This window comes from Canis lupus, chromosome 16 (assembly GCF_011100685.1).
Source record: "Canis lupus familiaris isolate Mischka breed German Shepherd chromosome 16, alternate assembly UU_Cfam_GSD_1.0, whole genome shotgun sequence".
NCBI lineage: Eukaryota > Metazoa > Chordata > Mammalia > Carnivora > Canidae > Canis > Canis lupus.
Window position 1 is genome coordinate 13,480,705 of NC_049237.1, and position 25,211 is coordinate 13,505,915.

Consider the following 25,211-nt stretch of genomic DNA (forward strand, 5'->3'; position numbering starts at 1 on the left):
AACTTCACTGCTCCCATTCTGTTCCCACTCACTCTCATCTCCTGTCTGGAAAACTCAGTAGTCTCCCAGCCTTTCCTTCTCTCCCTGAATCTGCTGTGCCCCCTTTGTCTAACTGTCAACACAGCATCTGCAAATCTCATCTCCTTCATGTCTTTACTAAAGATAAGGGTGCTACATACTATGAATTGCAGAGCTCCAATTAAATTTGAATTTCATCTAATAAATAAATATTTGTTTTTATTCCTTTTCATTTTTAATTTTCATTCTAGTTGTTAACACACAGTGTTATATTAGTCCCCTTTAATTTGAAGTAGAGCCCTCTCCCATCTTCCTATCATCCTTTTCTGCTTTATTTTATTTTGCAGACTTATGATGAACATACCACATATTTTGCTTGTTTTTACAAATTCTGTTAAGGTGAAGTTCACATTACATAAAATCATTTATTTTATTTTTAAAAGGATTTTATTTATTTATTCATGAGAGACACACAGAGAGAGGCAGAGCCATAGGCAGAAGGAGAAGCAGGCTCCTTGCAGGGAGCCCGATGTGGGACTCGATCCCAAGACCCCAATGCCACGACCCAAGCCAAAGGCAGATGCTCAACCACTGAGCCACCCAAATGCCCCTAAAATCATCCATTTTAAAGTGAACAATTCAGCGGCATCTAGTACAATTACAATATCCTTCAACCACCACCACTATCTAATTCCAAAACATTTTCCCCACTCCAAAGTAAAACCCCACAGCTATTAAGCAGTTTCTCCTTATTTCCAGCTCCTGGCCCTACCTCCATGCCCTTTGCTTTGGTAACCACCAATATGCATTCTAGTTTTATGGATTTACCTATTCTCCATATTGCATACAAATGGAATCATACAATATTTTGCCTTTTTTTTTTGTATTTGGTTTCTCTCACTTGACATAATGTTTTCAACGTTCATTCACATGTATCAGTGGTAACATGTATCAGTATTTCATTCTTTTTCATGACTAATATATTTTCACACACACATAACTATATGTTCATCAATTCAATCATTATTTTACTTTTGAATTGTATTTACGTTCAGGCTATTGTAAATAGTGGTGCTATGAATAGTTGTGTACAAGTATTTGTTTGAGCCCCTGTTTTCAGTTCTTTGGGGTATTATATACCTAGGAGTGGAATTGCTGGGCCATAGAGCAATTTTATGTTTAACATTTTGAGATTGCCAAGCTATTTTCCATAGCAGCTTAACCATTTCACATTGCCAACAGATATATGTTTTCCAGTTTCTCCAGGTCCTCATCGATACTTATTAGTCTCCATTTCTTATGGTTTATTTGTTTATTACAGCCACCCTCAAAGGCATGAAGTGGAAACTCATTGTGTTTTGATTTCCATTTCTCTAATGATTAGTAATGTCGAGCATCTTTTCATATGCTTATTGACCATTTGTACCTCTTCTTTGGAGAAATGTCTGCTCAAGTTCTTTGCCCATTTTTTCAAAAGTTTTTATTTAAATTATGTTTTTTTTAACATACAGTGTAATATTAGCTTCAGGTGTACAATATAGTGATTCAAAACTTCCATTCCTCCATCCATTTTTAAACTGTGTTGTTTTGTTTTCTTGTTGCATTATAAGAGGGTTTTATTTTTAAATCTATTCTGGATATAGAGGTTCTGAGATATATGATTTGGAAATATTTCCCCCTTCTGTATGTTGTCTTTTTGCTCTCATGATAATGCTCCTTGATGCACAAAAGATTTGATGTCTAATGTATGTACTTTGTTTTGTATGTACTTTTTTGAGTTCGATTTGCCAACATATAGCATAACACCCAGTGCTCATCCCATCAAATGCCCTCCTCAGTGCCTGTCATCCAGTCACCCCATCCCCCCGCCCACCTCCCCTTCCATTACCCCTGGTTTGTTTCCCAGAGTTAGGTGTCTCTCATGTTCTGTCTCCCTCACTGATATTTCCCACTCATTTTCTCTCCTTTCCCCTTTATTCCCTTTCACTATTTTTTATATTCCCCAAATGAATGAGACCATATAATGTTTGTCCTTCTCTGACTGACTTAATTCACCCAGCATAATACCCTCCAGGTCCCTCCACATCGAAGCAACCGATGGGTATTTGTCGCTTCTAATGGCTGAGGAATATTCCATTGTATACAGAGACCACAGCTTCTTTATCCATTCATCTGTCGATGGATACTGAAGCTCCTTCCACAGTTTGGCTATTGTGAACATTGCTGCTATAAACATTGGGGTGCAAGTGTCCTGCCGTTTCACTGCATCTATATCTTTAAAGTAAAAAAAAAAATTTTTTTTTGCTCTTTTTAATGATTTTATTGGTATGGTCACAAGTTTGATGTCTATAGTACATTGATTATGTAGCTGAATACAAATATTTTAAATAAGTATATTACATAAATGTGTCGAGTTTTAAAATGTCAAGTTTGAATGATCATGCATTTCCCATGCATTTGCATCTGCATCCCCAAATTGTACAACTCAATCTATGCTATCCTCACTGGGTCTTCGTGTATGCCCCAGCTAGGTTGGGGCAGGAGCTGTTGTGCCTTTTTGCAGACCCAGATTTTCAAGAGCAACAGTGTTGAACTCAGGCATTCCATGGAGCAAGAAAAGCAAAACCAGGTTTTGCTCTGGTTCAGGTAAAAATGCAAATACCGACTATTGCTTGTGTGAACCACCTGATCCCCCAGGGCTTGGGCTAGCACAAAGGGTATTTGGATATCCCTGCATAAGGCCAACAGGCCATATCTGTACCCACATTTCCTCCCTGGGGGAAAATTCTAGAACTGAGATGCACAGTCTTCCAACATGCTGTCAGTTATATAGCTGGAACCAAGATGGGATTCATAGTAACTTTTTTCATCAAAGATATTAACAGTCCAACCAACAACCTGAATGCCTTTGGCTGACCACTTCTTCAAATAGTCCGGGGATATAAAATCCTTCTGTAGGAGGAAAACTGAAATTCCACACAGGTACCACAAGATATTATGCATGCTCCAGTCGAGCAAAATGTCCATTACCACAAACATGGACTGTTTCCAGAAAGTATCATAGCGTGGCTTCCCATCTCCTGTATGGCTAAGGCTCCAAGGTCTTTGAGTTAACGCTGTTACTGCATTCTGATCTGTTTGTCTCATCTTATAGATAACTTCTGGCAAGAAAGAACAGACGATACTATTATTGTATAGTTGAGGAAACTCCAGATATATTTTCTTTAGAGCATCAGTAGCCATGTTTGCCCATGGCCCTTGACACCAAAGATTGTGAGGTTGTAATTTAGGCACTCCACTCTGCAAGGCTTGTCTCAGGGTAGGGATCTTTTCATCAGGGAAATCATTCCTTAACCTGTGATTGTAGGTTGCTGTAGGATTAAGCTGTAGGATTAAGCTTCCTAATTTGTTCAAATGTCAAATCACACAATCGACTGGTGCCATCAGTCGTCCTATTGACTGTATTATCATGCATTAGGTTGGGAATCCCATCAGAAGTAAACTCAAGGTCCAACTGCACACCCGTTGCTCCATTCTTAGCTGCCTGCCAAAAGCCTGCCAGCGTGTTCTCGGGGCGGGGGGGGGGGGGGGGGCTTTGTGGGGCGATGGTGGAAACATAGCCCCCTGGCTTGAGCACCTGCAGGGCCCTGCGGGAGGACCCAGGCTCAAAGCTGAAGAGGCACAGCAAGAGGTAGAGGCTGCTGGTGAAGAGGCAGGCATTGAAGGGATTATGCGTCAGCAGCAGCAGCAGCAGCAAGGAGAAGGGGCCCAGGAGGCCTCCCTGGTGCTCCCACAGCCACCTGCTGGTGCCGGCACCCCCACGAATGGGAGTCCCCAACCCACCTGGCTCCCCAAGCCCCTGACACTCAGCACAGAGGGAGCCCTCTTAGGGGACCAGTGCCACACAACTGCAGTGGCCTAAAGTTAAATTTTAACCAAAGTTGTAAAAAGCTCCAGTTAAAGTAAAAGCAAAGTAAAAATAAGCTATAAAAGTCAATAATAATAAATAGATAAAGTAAAAATAAGCTGATTTAAAATACCAGATACCTAGAACCCCACTACTCTATGCCCTAAGCTAGACCTAATGGAATCATTTATTCTTATTTATTTATTTTTGGCCAAGAAACTTAAAACTCGAAGCAAGATCATTGTGGATGCCTTTGTAAGAGAAAATGAGAAGATACACAAAGACACAGTGAGAAGGCCACGTGAAGACAGAGGTAAAGATTGGCATAACGCAGCAGGAAGCCAAGGAAACTAAGACATCCAACACTGGGGTCAGTTTAGGGGTCATGGTAATCAAGGATGTAACTCACCTCAATCTTTACTTTCATAACATCTGAAAAGACTCTTATTTCAAAGATTAAATTCTGAGGTTCTGGGTAAATGTATGTTTTGAGGTGGCACCATGCACCCGCTAAGGGATTTTTAAGACCTTCAGTACCACAAGCAATGCAAAAATTTCTTTATATTAAAAAGAAAACTCCTCAAGGCCGTCTAAGGAAACAGCTCAAAGAGCGTACACCGGATCCACTAGATGGGTTTACCTGGGGGAACCTGGAACCCATCACTCTACCATTGCCCTCTTCCTTCTCTTCACCACAGTCCATCTTTCCAAGACTATCATGTCTCTTTCTGTTTTTGATTCATACCTATTTCTCCCTTTATCCTAGACTCTCCCTACTCCATATCTCTATAATCTGGAAGAGACCGCACTAGGGCCCTGATGTTTCTGTTGGTTGGTGTGCTGATTTATTCTGGAAAAGTATTAGTCTCTCATTCTCAGATTCTTCCATCCTCAATTTGAGCTCATTCATGAAGAGTCACAGTCTCCAGCACCTGTACAGCACATATAAACCTGTTCTATACGCTCCAAAAGGCTGCAGAAAAAGTTTTTAAAGACAGAGGAGTAAAAAAAAAAAGGAAACTACCAAAGAATCCATTGTTCTAGGCAAGGTTGCCCTCCTAAGAAGATTAGAGGGTGTCTATCATTAATTATCCTAATGCTGACCAGGAAATCCCCATGGTGACTGGTTAAAGGTTACATATCTGGGGTGGGGTTGACCTCCAGTCATCCAAGCATGCATTATATATCTCCTTGGTAAATGAATAGGGGAACTATCTGGTCCTTAAGACAATGATTCTAATCCCTGCATTCCTTGATGTTACAACTCGTTATCCTGCCTATTTGTTAATATTTAGTCTCTTGATTTTTTTGCAATATATGAAATGTATTTAACCCTATAAGAACTGTTCATTTTCCAGAGCACTCCCTTTGTGAAGATCCTGTTTCTTGGTCAGCTGTCCTAATTGAGGCTCAAATAAAACTTTCTTTCTTCCTTTTAGAGATTCTAAAAGGTTTGTTCATTTTGCAACTCACTTATGTCCTGCCTTATTTGGGGGAACTTACCTGATAGTTATCCCAAATTCCTAAGGACTTAAGCTTAGTAAGATTTTTCTGTTTTTGCTAGATATCTACATCTTTCAGGACTATAGTTCTTGAACATAAAACAAGCAGATGTGCTAGAGGGTAGCATGCTTGACTCTAGAATTTAAGGATCCCATTAGCTAAGTCTTTGGGTTTCTCGGAGCTGAACTAGTACCTGAAAAGGTTGGGCCACAGGCTTGAGGATTATGCGTGTTTTACAGTGTACCCTGCTGCATAGCAGTTTTCTTGATGCTGGTGGGTGGCCTAGTGTCCATCTAACCCATTTCATGACCAACCTACCCTATCATGGGAGTCTTCCTGAGGTGGCAAGTGTTCTAATAGCCTTTAAGTGCTTGGCCCACACCCACCAATTTTTGCAGCCGTTTGGCTTCTGAGATCCTCACTAGCAGTAGCCATTATCCACCTAAAACAGGACAAACATGGGGATATTAATGTACTGAGAGTCTCACTGAGATGTTAGTCTCTCCTGGCCACAAGAAGGCCTTGAGTGCATGGCATCACCAATTCCTGTGGAACCTGCTGCGGTTTTCCATCCAGGGAATTGTGGGCTGAAAAGCTAGAGGCTTGGCCCTGGGCTAACCCTCTGCCAGCGCAGCTGGGCTCCAGGTGACTATACAAGCTCAATGGCTCATGGAATATCTGTCTGCCCGCTCAAGTCGATGTGCCCTATAAATAATGCCAATTCGATTGGGAGCTCAAGCACAAAAATAGTGGCACTCAGAAGAACTTACCTATAGCCTTAGAAATGTGAGAAAGACGGTGATTTCGAAGGGATCATGAGAGCATGCCCAGTTTTCTTATTGAATGCTGCCAGAAGTTCTGCTTCAAACCCCAACACTGTCCCAAGCCTGTTAAATAACAAAAAGTCAACAATGTAAATTTTAAAAATCCTATTGGCTTTATTAACTGATTCATGAGTCAGGCAGGATCCCATCTAGCAAGTAGAGGGAAGCATCAAAGGGCTACAGAAAAGGAAGTGTTTTTAAACATGAAGAAGCAGTGGAAGAAAGGAAACGATTAGCCAAGAACCCATTGTTTTAGGCTAGGTTTCCCTTCTAAGAGGGATGAAGGGGTCTATTAGTCAGCTTACCTAGTGCTGACCAGGAAATCTCCATGTTGACTAGTTGAAGGCTACATTTCTGTGGGGCTGATGCAGTTAGGTGAAGCATTAAGTGCTGCTTTACTGACTTGAGGCCTTAACCTAAGTGACATCATTTTCAGGCTGTGATTTTCTTTTTAACAACGGTGACAAAAACATTGAGGCACCTGGGGGGCTCAGGTGGTGAAGCACCTGTCTTCGGGCTCAGGTCATGATCCCTGGGCTCTATGATCCCTGGGTCCTGGATGGAGCCCTGCAACAGGATCCCTGCTCAGTGGGGAAGCCTGCTTCTCCCTCTCCCACTCCCCCACCTGGTGCTCTCTCTGTCTCTTTCTGTGTCAAATAAAATCTTTAAAAGGTAAATAAATAAATTCATCTACATAAAATCTCAAAACAATGAACAGTGACAAAAATAAACAAACACCTTGTGGAGAATTGCCAGGGTAGAGAAGCAAAATACAAAACCTTTGCTACTTGGCTCTCTTGAATGCTTGACAGTTTGTTCCCAGGAGTATTTGTGCTTAGAGGCCAAGTCATCTTCTTCAGTGAAGTCTGCTGTCCCATGTATCTTATAAAGCAGTGATTCTCAAGGTATGACAGTAAGGGTGGGTTGGGGTGGAGGGGGGATTTTGCTGCCCCAGTGTTAAAAAGAAAACCATAGACCCCGAGAATGATATCAATTCCATTGAGTTCCTAAATTGTGGATTAATATTAATCTAATTCCAATTTAGGGGCACCTGGCTAGCTGAGTAAAGTGTGTAACTCTTGATCTTATGGTTGTGGGTTCCAGCCCCACACTGGGTGTGGAGTTTACTTAAAAAAATAAAATGTGTAAAAAAAAGAAATTGTAAGCAAAAATATTAAACAAATAATTGCAGTTTCGAATTTCTCCAGAAAAGTAGTCTTTACCAGTAGTCAGGCTTTTTGTTGCTGTTGTTGTTAGTGCCAGTCTTCCCCTTGGGCAGGGAGGGAGTCCCGAGCAGATAAGACCGCTTGCCTCTCCCCCAAGGCAAAGTGGTCTTTCCCGGAACAATCCTTTCCGTCTGCTAACGAGTTGCTTGCCCCAGCGTCCGGCTGTCAGCACCTTCCAGGTAGTACCATTCCTCGCAGCTTCTTCTATTTGCTAGATGGGATGTGACCTGATTTGTGAATCGTTTAATAAAGTCGGTTAGATCTTTCGCGATACTCGCGCCTCGGATAAACTCCTTGGCTACGTCCGATGCTGCCAGTGCACAAAGGTCAGTGAGATCTTGAAGCGCAGCTGAATGTTTTATTTAGCGCCGTGGGTGCACGGGGGTGCGTCTCCAGACAAAACACGGAGCTCCCAGGCACGTATGAATGTGAAGCTGGCCCCGTGGTTTGCCTGAACATCGAGGAGAACAGGTCCGCGTGTATTTTATCTGGAGGTCTCCGGCGCCCACGACCGCGATCCCGGCCCGGCGGCCAGGCCCTGCGGGTTCCCAGCCGGCTTTGCCCGAGGGCGAGCTCGGGGCGGGCGGGGGCCGCGGGGCCTGCCCGGGTGCTGGGCCCGCAGCTGAGGGCGCAGCTGCCCGCGCCGCGGTTCTCGCCTCTTTCCCAGGTGCCCGGGGGCCCGCGACGACTGTCCCTGTGCTGGGAAGGCGAAGGCCGCCTCTTGCCCGAGCCCCCGCCGTGGGGCGGGGAGAGGCTTCGCGCCCCGGGGAGCAGGAGCCACGGGCGTCCGCGCTCCGCTCCTCGGGGCTGAGCCGGGGTGCAGTGCCGCGGCGCCCGGCGTGCGCACGGCGGGCGGAGGCCCTCGCGGGTCCCTCTAGGCTCCGCGGAGGCCGGGCCTCTCGGTGGTCGCTGGGGCCGGGGCGGGCGGGGCGGGGCCGCAGAAGGAGCCCAGGCGCGGGGAGCCCATTGGTGCCGGACGTTGCGTGGCCGCGACGCTTCAGGCCGGGGCTTCCGGGCGCTCGGGCTCCTCGCAGCCGGCTCCGCAGACCTCGGCCCGGCGCGCAGGTACGTGTGGGCCCCCGAGCGGGGACAGGCCGGTTTGGCTGTGCGAGAGGCCGGGCCTGGCGTTGCGTTTTCTCAACGGTGCTCGAGGCGTTGGTCCTCGCTGTGGCGCGGAGGCTGCGCGGGAGGGACGGGGACGGGGACGGGGACGGGGGGCTTCTGGGGCCGCGGGAGGCGCCGCCACAGGGAGGCGGGGAGGCGGGCAGAGACCCTCGGGGCAGCCAGGGTGCTGGGATGCGAGGGGAGGAGTGGTCGGACCTGCACCCGGAGGCGGCGGGGCTGCGGTGAGGCCTGCTGCGGGGCACGTCGCGTCCACGCGGGCTCATGGAGGGGGGGGTGTGGGGCGGGCAGGGTGCGGTGCACCTCTGGCGCCTCTGCCTGCTTCTGTGATTGTGGACGTTTTTCTCTGCCTTCTATCACCTTGATGTTGTGATGTGGGAGGTGGGGGGGTGGGGTTCCGGGTCTCACCAGGGCTCTTATCCCCCGCCCCAGAGCCATTGTGCAAATGGCTCAACTTTGAGGCATTTACAGTTATCAAATGTCATATTTAAAAAAATATTTTTGAAATAATGTAAGGATGAAAAAAGTTCAGAAACTGGTACAAAGTATTGATTGTCACGTTCTGTGCACTTAGACTCCCCAGGTGTAATGGACATCTAATGGAACAGAACAGGAAAACGAAAGCCCTAACATCTACAGGGTTTATTCAGACTGGCCTGCTGGTCTCCCCCATTTCCTTTCCGTGGCAGAGGATCCAAGTCAGGATTTAGTTGCATTTACTTAAACAATGGAGGGCCTCTTAACCCCCAGGACCCTTCAGAGTGGCCTTGGAAGCAGCAGGTCTCAGATGAGAGGGTCTTTTCTTCCTCCGTGCCGGCCCCATAGAGAACGTCCAGCAGGGCCTGTGGGCAGCTTTGGCACTTGTCACCATCTGCCTTGACCCATCTAGTCCTGGCCTTTCAGCCTGTGCAGATTCTCCTCCTGCTTCTCAGGCCTACCTGCTTCTGTCCTGGTATCTCTGAAGATGCCGGCCTTGGCCATCTTCTCTTTCAGTGGGAGCATTTCCCCTGGGTGATCTCTTGTGGCTCCAAGGATTCTTGTGGGTTTGAGCCTACCCTATGTCCTCAGAGAACTCCCTCATCTGTGGTTGCAGCCCAGGTCATTTCTCTGTTCCTGACTTACAGAACCTGTGGCCTGCATGATACCTTGAAGGGTTATCTCAAAGCATTTCTGTCTCAGTATAAGCATATCTCAGCCTGAACTCACATCTGGTCTCCTCTTGTGCCCCCAGATCTGTGAATGCAACCACCGTACCCTCGCCACTCAGCCCATCCTCGGGTAGACCTCCCTGACCAGCTCTACCCCTGACCCCCAGTCAATCCAGACTTGGTTTCCTTTTTGAATCCTCCTGGGGCTGGCCCACTTTTCTCCCTGGGAACCACCATCCTGCCTTTTGTCCCCCTGTGCTTGCTCTATGCCCTCACTCAGTTGTCCACACCAGAGTCAGACTAAGCTAATTATTTTATTTTGTTTGTTTGTTTTTAGTTAAAGATTTTTATTTATTTATTCATGGGAGTGACAGAGAGTGAGAGAGGCAGAGACATAGGCAGAGGGAGAAGCAGGCTCCATGCAGGAAGCCTGATGGGGGACTTGATCCCGGATCCCAGGATCAGGCCCTGGGCTGAAGGCAGACGCTCAACCGCTGAGTCACCTGGGGGGTCCCAGACTAAGCTAATTAACATGTACAAGTGATTGTGTCATACTCTGATTGTATTGTTTTAAAATTTGTCTTTACTATAAAGAGAGAGAGAGAGAGAAAGACAAATTAAGATACAGACCATTACAAACTGATGGTCAGGGAACACTGGGTGGCTCAGCAGTTTAGTGCCTGCTTTTGGCCCAGGGCCTGATTCTGGAGTCCCGGGATGGAGTCCTGTGTCGGGCTCTCTGCCTGGAGCCTGCTTCTCCCTCTGCCTGTGTCTCTGCTTCTCTCTCTCTCTGTCTCTCATAAATAAATAAACATCTTTAAAAAAAGAGAGAGAGAGAGAGAAAGTCGGTGAAATAGGTGGCAGGAATTAAGGAGAGCACTTGTGATGACCACCAGGAGATATATGGAAGTATTGAATCACTAGATTATATGCCTACTAATATAACACTGTGTGTTAACTAACTAGGGTTAAAACAAAAACTCAATATTTAAAGAAGATGCAAAAATAAATAAATAAAATTTCCCTGTGCTGTACGATAAGGTTCATCTTCTTAATGGCGCCCTCAGGGCCCTGAAATGGCTGGTCCAGCCTCTTCCTCTACCCTCCCCCTTGGGTTCCTGCTTGGCCAAACCTTCATGGAGCTTGCCACCAGCGTGCTCATATGTCTTTGCAGAGAAGCACTCCTTAGTCTTGGGGTTCACCCAGGTTTTGAAGCCTCCTACCTGGATCCCAAAGCTCCTGCCAGAGCACTTTTTCTGTAGTTGGCTGGCTTATCATTGTATAGGGAGACAGAAGCGGGGCGGTTTCCGTTGTGCCGTCTCACTGAAATCACGCCTGCTTGTTCAGGATGGATCACAGGTCACTTCTGCTGTTCAAGTCTCAGTAATTTTGTCTGTAGATCATTAACCACTGAAAGAGATGTGTTGAGATCTGCCGTTATTGTGATGGATTTTTCAGTTTCGACAGTTCATTTGTATTGTGAAGTGGTTACTAAATGCATGAAGTTTAAAATGATTATAACCTAGTGAGTGATACATCCTTTCCCTGGGCAGTAATCTTTTTCTCTGATAATGCTTCTGTTTATTTTTAATTCTAAAAGTTAGCAAAAAATAAAATTTACTACGTTAACCACTCTTCAGTAGTGTTAAGCATGCTCATATTGCTGTGCGCCAATCTTCAGGACATTTTTATCTTCCAACATTGAAACCTTTGCCCATTAAACATCATCTTCCCATTTGCCCCTCCTCCCTCTACTGGTAACCACCATTCTACTTTCTGTTTTTATGAATTTAAGTACTGTCCATAGCTCATCTAAATAGATCCGTACAGTATTTGTCTTTTCATGACTGTTTTCTTTCATTTAGCTGAATGTCTTAAGTTTCATCCATGCTGCAACATGTGACAAGATTTCCTTCCTTTGTAAGGCTGAATAGTATTCCATTGTAAGTATATACCACATTTTCTTTACCCATTTATCTTTGATGGACCTTTGAGTTGCTCCCACCCCTTGGCTATGATAAAGAATGCTTCTATGAAGATGGAGGTCTCTTGGAGACCCTGCCTCAATTCTTTGGACTACATGCCCAGAAGTAGGATTGCTGGATTATATGGTAATACTATTTTTAATTTTTTTGAGGAACTCTCATTCTGTTTACATAGTGGTTGCACCGTTTTACATTTTCCTATCAGCAATGCACAAGTGTTCTAATTTCTCCATATCCTTGCCAACATTTTTTTTTTATATATATACTGGTCATCCTAATGGGTATGAGGTGAGCCTCATCGTGGTTGTGATTTGCATTTTTTTAAAAATTTTATTTATTTATTTACGATAGTCACAGAGAGAGAGAGAGAGAGAGGCAGAGACACAGGCAGAGAGAGAAGCAGGCTCCATGCACCGGGAGCCCGACGTGGGATTCGATCCCGGGTCTCCAGGATGGCGCCCTGAGCCAAAGGCAGGCGCCAAACCGCTGCGCCACCCAGGGATCCCGTGATTTGCATTTTTTAATGGTTAGTGATGTTGAGCATCATTTCATACGTTTATTGGCCATTTATACATCTTCTTTTGAGAAATGTCTATACAAGTTCTCCGTCCTTTTTTTCATTAGGTTACTTGTTGCCTTGCTACGAAATTCATAGGAGTTATTTGTATATTAACTTATTGTCAAATACATGATTTGCAAATATTTTTCCCATTCTATTCGTTGTCTCTTCACTCTCTGGATTGTGTCCTTTGATGCATTTTGAAGTTTTATATACCCCATTCGTCTATGTGTACTTTTTTGCTGGTGCTTTGGTATCGTAGTCAGGAAATCACTGCCAGGTCCGTGGATCCTGGGTGGCTCAGTCAGTAAGCATATGCCTCAATCTCAGCTCAGGTCTTGATCTCAGGGTTGTGAGTTCAGGCACCATATTAGGCTCCACACTGGGTACGGAGCCTATTTTAAAAAAAGAGAGAAATCATTGGCAGATGTTGTATTGTGAACCTTTTCCCTATGTTTTCTTTCAAGTGTTTTATAATTTTAACTTTTACGTTTATTTCTTTGATACATTTTGAGTTAAGCCTTTGTAGATGATGTCAGACAAGAGCCCACTTTATTGTTTTGCATGTAGATACTCCATTTTTTCTTTTTTTTAAGATTTATTTATTCATTTATTCATGATAGACACAGAGAGAGAGAGAGAGAGAGAGAGAGAGAGGCAGAGGCACAGGAGGAGGGAGAAGCAAGCTCCATGCCGGGAGCCCGACGTGGGACTTGATCCCGGGACTCCAGGACTGCCGCCCTGGGCCAAACGCTGAGCCACCAGGGATCCCTGATATTCAGTTTTTTTCAACACCATTTGTTAAAGAGACTATCTTTTCCCTATTGAGTAGTTTTTACGTCCTTTTTGAAGATTACCTGACCATATACATGAGGGTTTATTTCTGGTTCTGTTACACTTCACTGGTCTGTATATCAGGCCCTTTATACCAGGGCCATGCTATTTTGACTTCTTTAGCCGGGCAATATATTGAAATGAGGACATGTGAATTTTCCAACTTTGTTCCTTTTTTCCAAAGTTATCTGGGCTATTTGGCTTCCCTTGATTCCAAATAATTTTAGGACGGATTTTTCGATTTCTGGGGGAAAAAATGGTATCGGGATTTTGATAGAGATTGCCTTGAACCTTTGAAGTACTTTGGGCAGCATTGACATTTTAGCAATATTAGGTCTATCAACTTATGAATGAAGATATCTATTTTTGTGTGTTTTTTTAAAATATTACTCTGATATATGTTTTCTCATTTTCAGCATGTGATTCTTTCACTTCTTTCATTAGTCTTATTCCTGAATATCTTACTTTTTTCAGTGTTGTGGTAAATGTTGTGTTCTTAATGTCCACTTCAAATTGTTCATTGTTAACATATAGAGATGCAACTGATTTTTGGTGTGCTGGTTTTCATTTCTGCAACCTTTTTCAATTTGTTTACTACTTCTAATTTTTTTTTTAATCCTTACAATTTCTACATATTAGATCATGTTTTCTGCAAATATAATTCTTCTTCCTTTCCAACTTGGATGTCTTTTGTTTCTTTTTCTTGCCTAATTGCTCTGGCTAAGATTTCTAGTACTATATTTGATAGAAAGGCCAGAGTAAACAACTTTATCTTGATCCTGTTTTTAGAGGAAAAGTTTGAGTCTTTTGCTATTTTGTACATCAGTTGGGATTTTTAAAAATATTTGGTCTTTATTATGTTTAGTTGGTTTACTTTTACTCCTAGTTTAGTAAGAGTTCTTTTCATGAAAGAGTATTAAATCTTGTGAAGTGGATTTTTTTTTTCATTATTTGCTATAAATATTTGGTTTTTTAAATGTTTTTTTCAATTTAAATTTAATTAAATTATACTAAGTATACTTAGTATACTATACAAAGTATACTATATGTTGTATAGTATACTATACAACATATACTAAGTACATCATTATTTTCAGATGTAGAGTTAAAATAATCCATCAGTGAACATACGCTTTTTGTCTCTCATTCTGTTCACTGATTAATTGTTTTCTCATGTTGAACTATCCTTGCATTCAAGAAATCTCCCTTTGTTGGGGTATATAATCCTTTCAATGTGCTATTGAATTTACTTTGTTTATAATATTTTCTTGAGGATCAATATTCATCAAGGGTATTGATCGTTAGCTTTCTTGTAGTATCTGTTTGGCTCCAATATCAGGGTAATGCTGGCTTAGTTACTGTATTTTTCTGCTCCAGAGTGTCTTTTTGGATCTTTTCTATGATTTCTATCTTTACGTCAATATTCTCATTTTGTCATCCATTTCCTGATTTTGTCTCATTGTTTCTCTTGTTGTCTTTTAGCTCTTTGAATATATTTAACAAATGGCTTTCAATTCTTCACCAAGAAACTCAACAGTCTGTCTTTCTTTAGGATTCATATCTGGAATCTTATTTTGTTTCTGTGACTGAGCCATGTTTCCCAGTTTCTTTGTATGCTCGTGATCTGCTGTTGAGATATGGCCATTTGGGAAAAAACAGCCTCTTCTCAGTCTTTATGGACTGGCTTTGTTCAGGGGAATACTTCCAGTCAACCCTAGAATCTAGAAGTTTGGAACTTCACCAACATCTCCTGGTGATGCATTCTCTGGACCTGAGTGTGTACTTTTAATTTTAATGGTCTCAAGTTCCACAAATAGTGTGTCCCTAATTTCTTCTTAGAAATGTATAATTTTTCTCTCCCTGGCATTGGCATGTAAAACTACAGAATTTCTGCAGCTCTGGTGTGCTGTGGCACTTGCTTATATTTTCAGTAACCTCCAAACTGCTCCCATTCCCATCAATGCTCCATGTCTGATGAGGCATAAAATCTATATCACCCAGGGAGCCCCCAGATAAGCCAGGGTGTTGGACTGATAGTCTACTCTGATTTCCACTCCAGGGTCGAGTCACTGTATTTACCCTGGCTGTGCCTTACTGATCTGAGTGGGGAGAGATCCATCTGTGCACAAAATGCCATGAAATCTCCTACGCTTTTAAAGGGAATCCCATCTTACTTTTCTGTTGGCCTGGGTTGTACACCATTTCAAGTGGGCTCTAGAGTTCTCACAAAGATATTCGGGTTCATCTTTGTTTTTAACTTGTATTTCCATGGGTAATAAGGGCCTAGAGCTTTGAAGTCTACCATCTGCTGACATCACATCCTCTATATTTGTCTTTTGAATTGTCCTCATATTCCATTCTTTTCTTATAATGTCCTTCTCAAATGCTCGTATTGTGGTAATGCTCCTCTTATGAGTTTGGGTTGGTTTCTGTGTGTGTGTGTGTGTGTGTGTGTTTGGAAGAGTTTGAGAAGAGCTGGCATTAATTGTTCTTTATGTGTGGGTAAAATTCACCAGTGTGTACATTTGGGTTTTTGTTTATTTTTGGTTTGTTCGTTTGTTTTTTGGTTGGGAGATTCGTCTTTCTCCTACTTAATTGGACTGTTTCAGTCTTTCTCCTACTTAATTGGACTGTTTCAATGATCTGTTTCTCCTGGCTCAGTCTTGATAGATTGTGTGTTTCTGAGAATTTCAGCCGTTCCTAAGTTGTGCAGTTTGTTGGCATATAATCAATAATCAATTTGTAGTAGCCTCTATGATCTTTTGTTTCTGTGGTATCAGTTTTAGTCTTTCCTCTGTGAGATGTATTTTTGTTGATTTGGGTTCTCTTTATTTCTAGGATACTGTAGCTAGGAGTTTATCAATTTTGTTCATCTTTTCAAAAAGCTAGTTCTTAGTTTGTTCATCTCTCCTATTATTTTTATGTTCTCTATTTTAATTATTTTGGCTCTAATCTTTTATTTCCTTTCTTCTGATAACTTTGGGCTTAGGTTATTCTTTTTTTTTTTTAAGATTTTATTTATTTATTCATGAGAGAGACACACAGAGAGAAAGAGAGACATAGGCAGAGGGAGAAGCAGGCTCCCTGTAGGGAGCCCATTGTGATACTCAGTGTCAGGACCCCGGGATCTCGACCTGAGCCAAAGGCAGATGTTCAACCACTGAACCAGTTATTCTTTTAAAAAAAATTTTTTTTGGGATCCCTGGGTGGCGCAGCGGTTTAGTACCTGCTTTGGCCCAGGGCACGATCCTGGAGACCCGGGATCGAATCCCATGTCGGGCTCCCGGTGCATGGAGCCTGCTTCTCCCTCTGCCTGTGTCTCTGCCTCTCTCTCTCTGTGTGACTATCATAAATAAATAAATAAATAAATAATAAATAATAAATAAATAAATAAATAAATAAATAATTTTAAATTTTAATTTAATTTTAAATTCCAATTTAGTTAATATAGAATGTTATGTTAGTTTCAGGTATACAATATAGTGATTCAGCACTTCCATATGTCACCTGGTGCCTATCACAAGTGCAGTCCTTAATCCCATGACCTATTTTACCCATTCCCCACTCCCCTCTGGTAACCATCAATTTGTTCTCTATAGTTAAGAGTAATTTCCTGGTTTCTCTCTCTTCCTCTCTTCCTTAGCTCATTTTAAAATTTTTATTTATTTCTGTGAGAGAGAGAGTGAGCACAAGCAGCAGGGAGGGAAGAGGGAGAAGCATACTTCCGCTGAGCAGGGAGTCCAATGTGGAACTCGATCCCAGGATCCTGGGATCATGACCTGAGCCAAAGGCAGATGCTTCACCAACTGAACCAAGATCAGTTTTGCACATTTGCCCCCCTTTGCACATTTTTTTGTTTCTTAAATTACACTTAGGAATGAAATCATATGGCATTTGTGCTTCTCTGACTCACTTATTTCACTTAGCATTACTCTTAGCTCCATGTACGTCATTCCAAATGACGAGATTTCATTCTTTTGTATGGCTGAATAATACTCCATCGCATATGTACCACTTCTTCTTTATCCATTCATCTATTCTTTCTAGAGTTCCTTGAGATATTTATATATATATATATATTTTTTTTTTTTCTGTATGTGTTTATAGCATTAAGCTCTCCTAGAAATCTTTTGCTGCATCCTAAATGTTTTGGTATATTGTGTTTCCTTGTTTCATTTGTTTCAAGATACTAAGTATTTATGTAAGAAAGAAAACCCAGAAGTGGGTTGGGGCAGGGGGAAAGGAGAGGGAGAATCTTAAGCAGGCTTCACACTCACTGCAGATCCCCACACAGGGCTCGATCTCAAGATCCTGAGATCATGATCTGAGCCAAATCAGGAGTCGAATGCTTAACCAAGAGCCACCCAGATGGCCTCAAGATACTTTTTATTTTTTTTTTTTTTTTTTAAAATTTTTTTTTTTTAATTTTTATTTATTTATGATAGTCACAGAGAGAGAGAATGAGAGACAGAGACACAGGCAGAGGGAGAAGCAGGCTCCATGCACCGGGAGCCTGACGTGGGATTCGATCCCGGTCTCCAGGATCGCGCCCTGGGCCAAGGGCAGGCGCCAAACCGCTGCGCCACCCAGGGATCCCTCAAGATACTTTTTAATTTCCCCCTTAAGTTATTCTATGAAAGAATTTTTTCTTCTTTGACCTGTTGGTTGTTAAGAGAATGTTGTTCCATAAGTAGTCCTTTAGGGGATTCCTGGGTGGCGCAGTGGTTTAGCGCCTGCCTTTGGCCCAGGACGCGATCCTGGAGACCCGGGATCAAGTCCCACGTCGGGCTCCCGGTGCATGGAGCCTGCTTCTCCCTCTGCCTGTGTCTCTGCCTCTCTCTCTCTCTCTCTGTGTGACTATCATAAATAAATGAAAATTAAAAAAAAAAAAGTAGTTCTTTATACATCTGGGACTTCACGAATACAGTGGTCACTGGCCAGGCACATGTGACAATTTACATTAAATTTAAGTAAAATTATATAAAATTAAAAATTCAGTTTCTCAATCACACTAGCCATACATATCAGATATGTAATAACCACATACCATATTGGGTAGCACTAGTAGACAGTATTTCCTTTTTACAGTAGGATCTATTGGTAGTCTTGATATAGAATAAGAGTTGTCAACCAGGTGTAGTTTTGTTCCCCATGGGACGTAATGGCAATGTCTGGAAACATGTTTGATTTCACAAGTAGTGGAAAAGTAGTGCTGGTGTTTTACTGGCATCTAGTGGGTAGAGTTCTGGAAAGCTGTTAAAATCCCGTAATTCACAGGACAGCTCCCAACAGAGACTCATCCGGCCCACATGCCAGTAATTTTGACGGTGAAAACCTTTGCCCTATAATATGTTTTGGTGTGAGGTGGAGAGCTCCTTATTTTTCCCTCTGATGGGCCAGTTGACTAGACCCCCTCTGCTGTGTGTACTCAATCCATCCTCTGCTTACCGCTGGTGAACATTAAGCTAAACATGTTTTTTCACTTAAATGGTGGAGAAGGTTCTATTGCCTTGCTAATTAGCATACAATTTTTAAAAATCGATCTCTTCTGTCTTACAGATTCTTTGACTCTGCACATATAGACAAGTCTCTGTTCCTGGCTCATCATGGCTTCAACTTCAAGGTAAGTGCCTTTGATGAAAGCCTTTATGAAAGGCCATGCCCAGGACATTTTTAGCTCTTGGTCCTGCTGGCCTTACTAAGCATATGGTGTCTAGGAAAGAGAAAGGTGGAAGAGAGAGCAGAAAAGGGAGATTGAGGAAAGATGAGGCAGGCAGGGTAGTGTATATGGTATGGGTGAGGCTTTGTAGCTCCAGGGTCTACACTGTGTCTGAAAAATGTGATTTATTTTTCTCATCTTTTTTTTTTTTTTTTGTAAGATTTATTTTTTTATTGAGAGAGAGAGAGAGAGAGAGAAAGAGCACAAGTGGGAGGGTTAGAGAGAGAGGGAGAACACGCTCCAGATTGAGCACGAAGCCCCATTTGGGACTCGACCTCATGACTCTGAGATCAGGATCCAAGCTGAAACCAACAGTTGGTCACATAACTGTGCCCTCCAGGCTCCCTTTCCTCATCTTTTAACGCACAAGGTGCTTGCTACTGGACTACCATGGTCCTTGCGAGCTTTACCATTCCATGAGTCTTCTTTCTTTATTTTTTTCAAGTTTTTACTTAAATTCCAGTTAGTTAACATGTACTGTAATATTGGTTCAAGACTAGAATTCTTCACTTACCTATAACACCCAGTGCACATCACAAGTGCCCTCCTCAGTGCCAATCACCATGCCAATCCCCTGCCCACCTTCCCTCCAGCAAGCCTGTTTGTTCTCAATACTAAAGAATCTCTTATGGTATACCTCCCACTCTTTCCCTTCCTTCCCCTATATTCGTCTGTTTGTTTTTTTTTTTAAATTCCACATATGAGTGAAATCATCTGGTACTTTCTCTTACTGATTGACTTTGCTTAACATACATAATACACTCTAGTTCCTTCCATAGCATTGCAAAAGAGAATATCATCTTTTGATAACTGAGTAATATTCCATTGTCTGTCTGTCTATCTATCTGTCTACGTATGACATCTTCTTTGCCTGTTCATCAGTCCATGGACATTTGGGCTCTTTTCATAGTTTGTCTAATGTTGTTAATGCTGCTGTAAATATTAGGGTGCATGTGCCCCTTCAGAGAATATTCTTGTATCCTCTAGGTAAATACTTAATAGTGCTATTGCTAGGTCACACATAGGGTAGTTTTATTTTTAACTTCTTGAGGAACCTCCATACTGTTTTCCAGAGTGGCTGCACCAGTTTGCATTCCCCCAAGAGTGTAAGAGGGTTCCCCTTTCTCTGTAACCTTGCCAACATCTGTTGTTTTCTGTGTTGTTAATTTTAGACATTCTGACAGGTGTGAGAAGGGATGTCATCATGATTTTGGTTTGTATTTCCCTGATGATGAGTGATGTTGAGCATCTTCCCATGTGCCTGTTGGCCATTTGTAGGTCTTCTTGGGAAGAATGTCTATTCTATCACCGGCCCATTTCTTAAATGGAATATTTGGTTTTTGGGTGTTGAGTTTGATAAGTTCTTTGTAGATTTTGGATAAGAGCTCTTTATCTGATAGGTCATTTGCAAACATCTTCTCCCATTCCATAGGTTGCCTTTTAGTTTTGTTGATTGTTTCCTTTGCTGTGCAGAGGCTTTTCATCTTGATTAAGTCCCAGTAGTTCATTATTGCTTTTTTTTCTTTTGCCTTCGTGGATGTATCTTGCAAGAAGTTACTGTGGCCAAGTTTAAAAAGGGTGTTGCCTGTGTTCTCCTCTAGGATTTTGATGGATTCTTGTCTCACATTTAGATCTTTCAACCCTTTTGAGTTTGTCTTATTGTGTGGTGTAAGAGAACGGTCCAGTTTCAATTTTCTGCATGTGGCTGTCCAATTTTCACAACACCACTTATTGAATAGACTGTGTTTTTTCCAGTGGCTATTCTTTCCTGCTTTGCTAAAGATTAGTTGACCATAGAATTGAGGGTCCATTTCTGGGTTCTCTATTCTGTTCCACTGATCTATGTGTCTGTTTTTGTGCCAGTACCACACTGTCTTGATGACCACAGCTTTGTAATGCAGCTTGAAGTCAGCATTGTGATGCCCCAGCTTTGGTTTTCTTTTTCAACATTCCTCTGGCTTTTTAGGGTCTGTGTGGTTCCATATAAATTTTAGTGTTGTGTGTTCCAGCTCTGTGAAAAATACTTGTGGTATTTTGATAGGGATTCCACGAATGTCTAGATCCCTCTGGGTAGGATAGACGTTTTCACAATATTCTCCCAATCCATGAACATAGAATGTTTTTCCATTTCTTTGTGTCTTCCTCAGTTTCTTTCACAAATGTTCTGTAGTTTTCAGAGGACAGATCCTTTACCTCTTTGGCTAGGTTTATTCCTAGGTATCCAATTGTTTTGGTGCATTTAAATGAGATCAATTCCTTGATTTCTTTTTCTGCTGCTTCATAATTGGTGTATAGAAATATGAGAGATTTCTACATTGATTTTGTATCCTGCAACTTTCCTCAATTTGCGTTATCAGTTCTAGCAATTTTTTGCTGGATTCTGTTGGGTTTTCTAAATAGAGTATCATGTTGTCTGCAAATAGTGTAAGTTTGACTTATTTGCTGGTTCGAATGGACTTCTGGTATTATTTTAAATAACAACGGTGAGAGTGGACATCCCGGTTTTGTTGCTGACCTTGGAGGAAAAGCTCTATTTGCCCCCATTGAGGACGATATTAGCTGTGGGTCTTTCATCCATAGCCTTTATGATGTTGAGCTATGTTCCCTCTATCCAGACTTTGTGGAGGGTTCTTATCAAGAATGGATGTTGTGCTTTTCAGATGTTTTCTCTGCATCTATGGAGAGGATCATGTGGTTCTTACCTTTCTTTCATTAATGTAGTATATGATATTGATTGACTTGTGGATGTCGAATCCCCCTTGTAGCCCAGAATAGATCTCACTTGATTGTGCTGAATGATTCTTTTAGTCTAGTAGTGGATTTGATTTCCTAGTATCTTGTTTGGAATTTTTGCATGCACGTTCATGAGGGATTTTGGCCTCGTTGGGGTCTTTGTCTGGTTTTGGAGTCAAGGTAATGCTGGCTTCATAAAAAATGAATTTGGAGGGTTTTTTCCATTTCTACTTTTTGGAGCAATTTGAAAAGAATATGTAGTAGCTTTTCCTTAAATGTTTGGTAAAAGTTCCCGAGAAACCATGTGACCCTGACTTTTATTTGTTGGGAGATTTTTTTTTTTTGTATTTTTTTGTATTTTTTTTATTGGAGCTCGATTTGTCAACATACAGTATAACACCCAGTGCTCAACCTGTCAAATGCCCTCCTCCGTGCCCATCACCCAGTCACCCTGTCACCCCATTCCCCCCGCCCGCCTCCCCTTCTACTACCCCTTGTTTGTTTCCCAGAGTTAGGAGTCTCTCTGCTTTGTCACCCTCTCTGATTTTTCGTTGGGAAATTTTTAATTACTGATATAATTATTTGCTGGTAATGGGTCTGTTCACATTTTTTGTTTCTTCCTGATTCACTCTTGGTAGTTTATATGTTTCTAGGAATTTATCCCTTTCCTCCAGCTCCTAGTTTCACTGATCTGGTCTACTGCTTTTTTTGTTTATCATTTATTTCTGCTCAATCATGATTATTTCTCTCCTTTTGCCTTTAGGCATTACTTACTGTACCTTTCCTAGCTCCCTTAGGGTAAGGCTAGGTTGTGTATTTGCACCTATTCTTGCATCTTGAGGTAGGCCTGTATTGCAGTATACTTTCCTCTTAGAACCACTTATAGACAGATAGAGCTTTTCCTCCAAGGTCAGCAAAAGTTTGAGACTGTCTTGTTTTCATTTTCATTTGCTTCCATGTATTTTTTATTTCCTTTTTAATTTTCTGATTAACCCATTTATTCTTTAGTATGGTCTTCTTTAACCTCCATGCATTTGTGGTTTTTCCAAATTTTTCCTTGTGATTGACTTTAGGTTTCATAGCATTGTGGTGAGCCATTATGCATGATATGATCTCAGTCTTTTTGTATTTGTTGTGGCCCGATAGGCAACCCAGTGTGCGATCTATTCTGGAGAATGTTCCATGTGCGTTCAAGAAGAATGTGTATTCTGGTGCTTTCAGACAAAATGTTTGGAATATATCTGTTAAGATCATCCAGTCCGGTTTGTTATTTAAACCATTTTTTCCATGTTGATTTTCAGGTAGATGATCTGCCTGTTGCTCTAAGTGGGGTGTTAAAGTCTCCTAATATTATTTCAGTGACTTTAAGTTTGTATTTAATTGATTTTTAGGTTTGGGTGCTCCAGTTTGGGGGGCATAAATATGTACAACTGTTAGATGTTCTTGTTGGATAGATCCTTTTATTATATTATAGTGCCCTTCTTCATGTCTTCTTACAGTCTTTAGTTTAAAGTCTAGTTTGTCTGATGTAAGTGTGGCTGCTGACTTTCTCTTGATGTCCATTTGCATGGTACATGGTTCTCCATCCGCTCACTTTGAATCAACAAGTGTCTTTAAGTCTAAAGTGAGTTTCTTGTAGGCAGCATAGAGATGGGCCTTGTTTTTTATCCATTCTGATATCCTATGTCTGTTGGTGGGAGCAGTTAGTCTGTTTCCCTTCAGAGTGAGTGTTGATAGATATGAATTTAGTGCCATTGTGTTACTTGTGAGGTTGCTGTTCCTGTAGATTTTCTCTCCTCTGTAGTCTTTGTGGCTTTTGATCTTTCTTTACCTCTTGAAAAGTTCCCTTTAATATTTCTTGCAGGGGTAATGTAGTGGTCATGAACTCCTATTGTTTTTGTCTGTCTGGGAAACTCTTTTTCTCCCCTTCTATTCTGAATGACAGCCTTGCTGGAAAAGTATTTTTGGCTGCATATTATTCCCATTCAGCACGTTGAGTATATCATGCTTCTCCCTTCTGATCTGTTAGGTTTCTGTGGAGAGATCTGCTGCTAACCTTATTTCTCTTCCACTATAATTATGCAGGGGACAATCCCAATCTTTTGGTATTGGTTAAGACCTGATTTGTGACCCAGTAATTTAATTTAGGGATTTCTTTTCCATTGCTGCTCTCAGGATGTTTTCCTCATCTCTATATTTTGCAAATTCTACTCTAATATGTCTTGGTGTTGGCCTGCTTTTGTTGATTCTGGCCAGAGTTCTCTGTGCCCCCTGGATTTGGATGTCACCTTCCTTCAGCAGATTACGGAGGCCTTCAGTATAACTTCCTAGAGTAAGCTGTCTGGCCCATTTCCCTGGAACTCCTATGCTCTGCCTGTTATTATGCTTTATGAGGTCACCCAGTTCTTTAAGTCAATATGCTCTGCCTGTTATTATGCTTTATGAGGTCACCCAGTTCTTTAAGTCAATATTCGTGATCTTTTTCTTTCCTTTGACTTTTCAGCTTCATTACTTCTCATAATTTAATTTTTTTAAATCACGTATTCATTCTTCTGCTTCTTCTATCCTTGCGCTCATTGTATCTGGTGGATTTTGCATCTCGATTACAGGATTTTTTATTTCAGACTGACGAGTGTTTAGATCTTTTATCTCTGTGGTAAGGGACTCTCTGGTGTCTCTTATGCTTTTCTTAAGCCCAGAGAGTATCCTTAGATGTTGTTTTATTTTTATTTTTATTCATTCATTTTTTTTAAGATTTTATTTATTTATTCATGAGAGACACACAGAGAGAGAGATTGAGAGAGAGAAGCAGAGACACAGGCAGAGGGAGGAGCAGGCTTCATGCAGGGAGCCCGACGTGGGACTCAATCCCAGGTCTCCAGGATCACATCCCGGGCTGCAGGTGGTGCTAAACTGCTGCGCCACCAGGGCTGCCCTTAGATGTTGTTTTAAATTCTGGGTCAGGCATATTACTTATATCTGTTGGAATAGATCCCTGGCTATGACCTTTTTTGTTCTTTCTTTTGGGATGAAGTCTTCCCTCTTGGCATTTTGCCTAAGTCTCTGTCTTCTAGGTGTTAGGAAAACCTTTATGTTACCTTGTCATAGGGGTGATGACTGTATTAAGAAGAGGTTGTATGCTGACCAGGCAGGGCCTGGGCTTCAGGAAGTGTCTGGAGTATGCTGTGTACTCTGTTGCTGTGTTTTGGCAGCTCTTTCCCTTAGGTCACCTGTGCAGTGTTTCCGCCTGCCTGCAGTGTGCCCTTGTCCAGTGTGTGGTGAATTTTACCTAGGTGTGCGGTGGTCATCTTGGTAGAAAGGCTAGACCCAGTATCCACTACAGCTGGTGTTGTATCACTCCATGGTCTGTAGTCTTGGGTGTGGGGAGTGGGTGCTGGTTGTCTGGGGAGGGAGAGGCCCAGCTGCCTTTCTGGCTCTCAGGTACACTTGCTCTTTGAAGAAAGCACCTGCAGAGCATAAGGGGATGGGGATCGGTGTAAGTTTCTCAAGCTCCCACTTTGTTCTCTGTACTGCTGCCTGAAGTCCTCAGTGTTGACTAGGAGCGGATAAAAATGGCATCATGCACTCAGTGTTCACACCCACAGCTATTCAGGAAGCCATCATAGAAGAGGG

At 42.2% G+C, this 25,211-nt stretch overlaps 1 protein-coding gene and 1 pseudogene across 9 annotated transcripts in view; one reads left to right on the plus strand and one right to left on the minus strand.

The window, feature by feature from the left end:
- Positions 1-2,216: 2,216 nt before the first annotated feature.
- On the minus strand, positions 2,217-4,628 carry LOC119877121 (annotated as a pseudogene).
- A 3,791-nt stretch (positions 4,629-8,419) lies between these two features.
- PGBD2 (piggyBac transposable element derived 2) overlaps positions 8,420-25,211 on the plus strand; it is an 85,828-nt gene continuing 69,036 nt past the window's right edge. For 2 of the 9 annotated variants that reach the window (XM_038559503.1, XM_038559506.1), the window contains exons 1-3: positions 8,425-8,543; positions 11,614-11,691; positions 18,686-18,749. In XM_038559503.1, coding sequence (XP_038415431.1) covers positions 18,733-18,749 — 17 coding nt within the window. In that variant the 5' untranslated portion in view covers positions 8,425-8,543; positions 11,614-11,691; positions 18,686-18,732. Of the gene's footprint in view, positions 8,544-9,174; positions 10,450-11,613; positions 11,692-12,202; positions 12,260-18,685; positions 18,750-25,211 lie in introns of those variants that run through there. The other 7 variants (XM_038559504.1, XM_038559507.1, XR_005371286.1 and 4 more) reach the window with 6 other exon arrangements.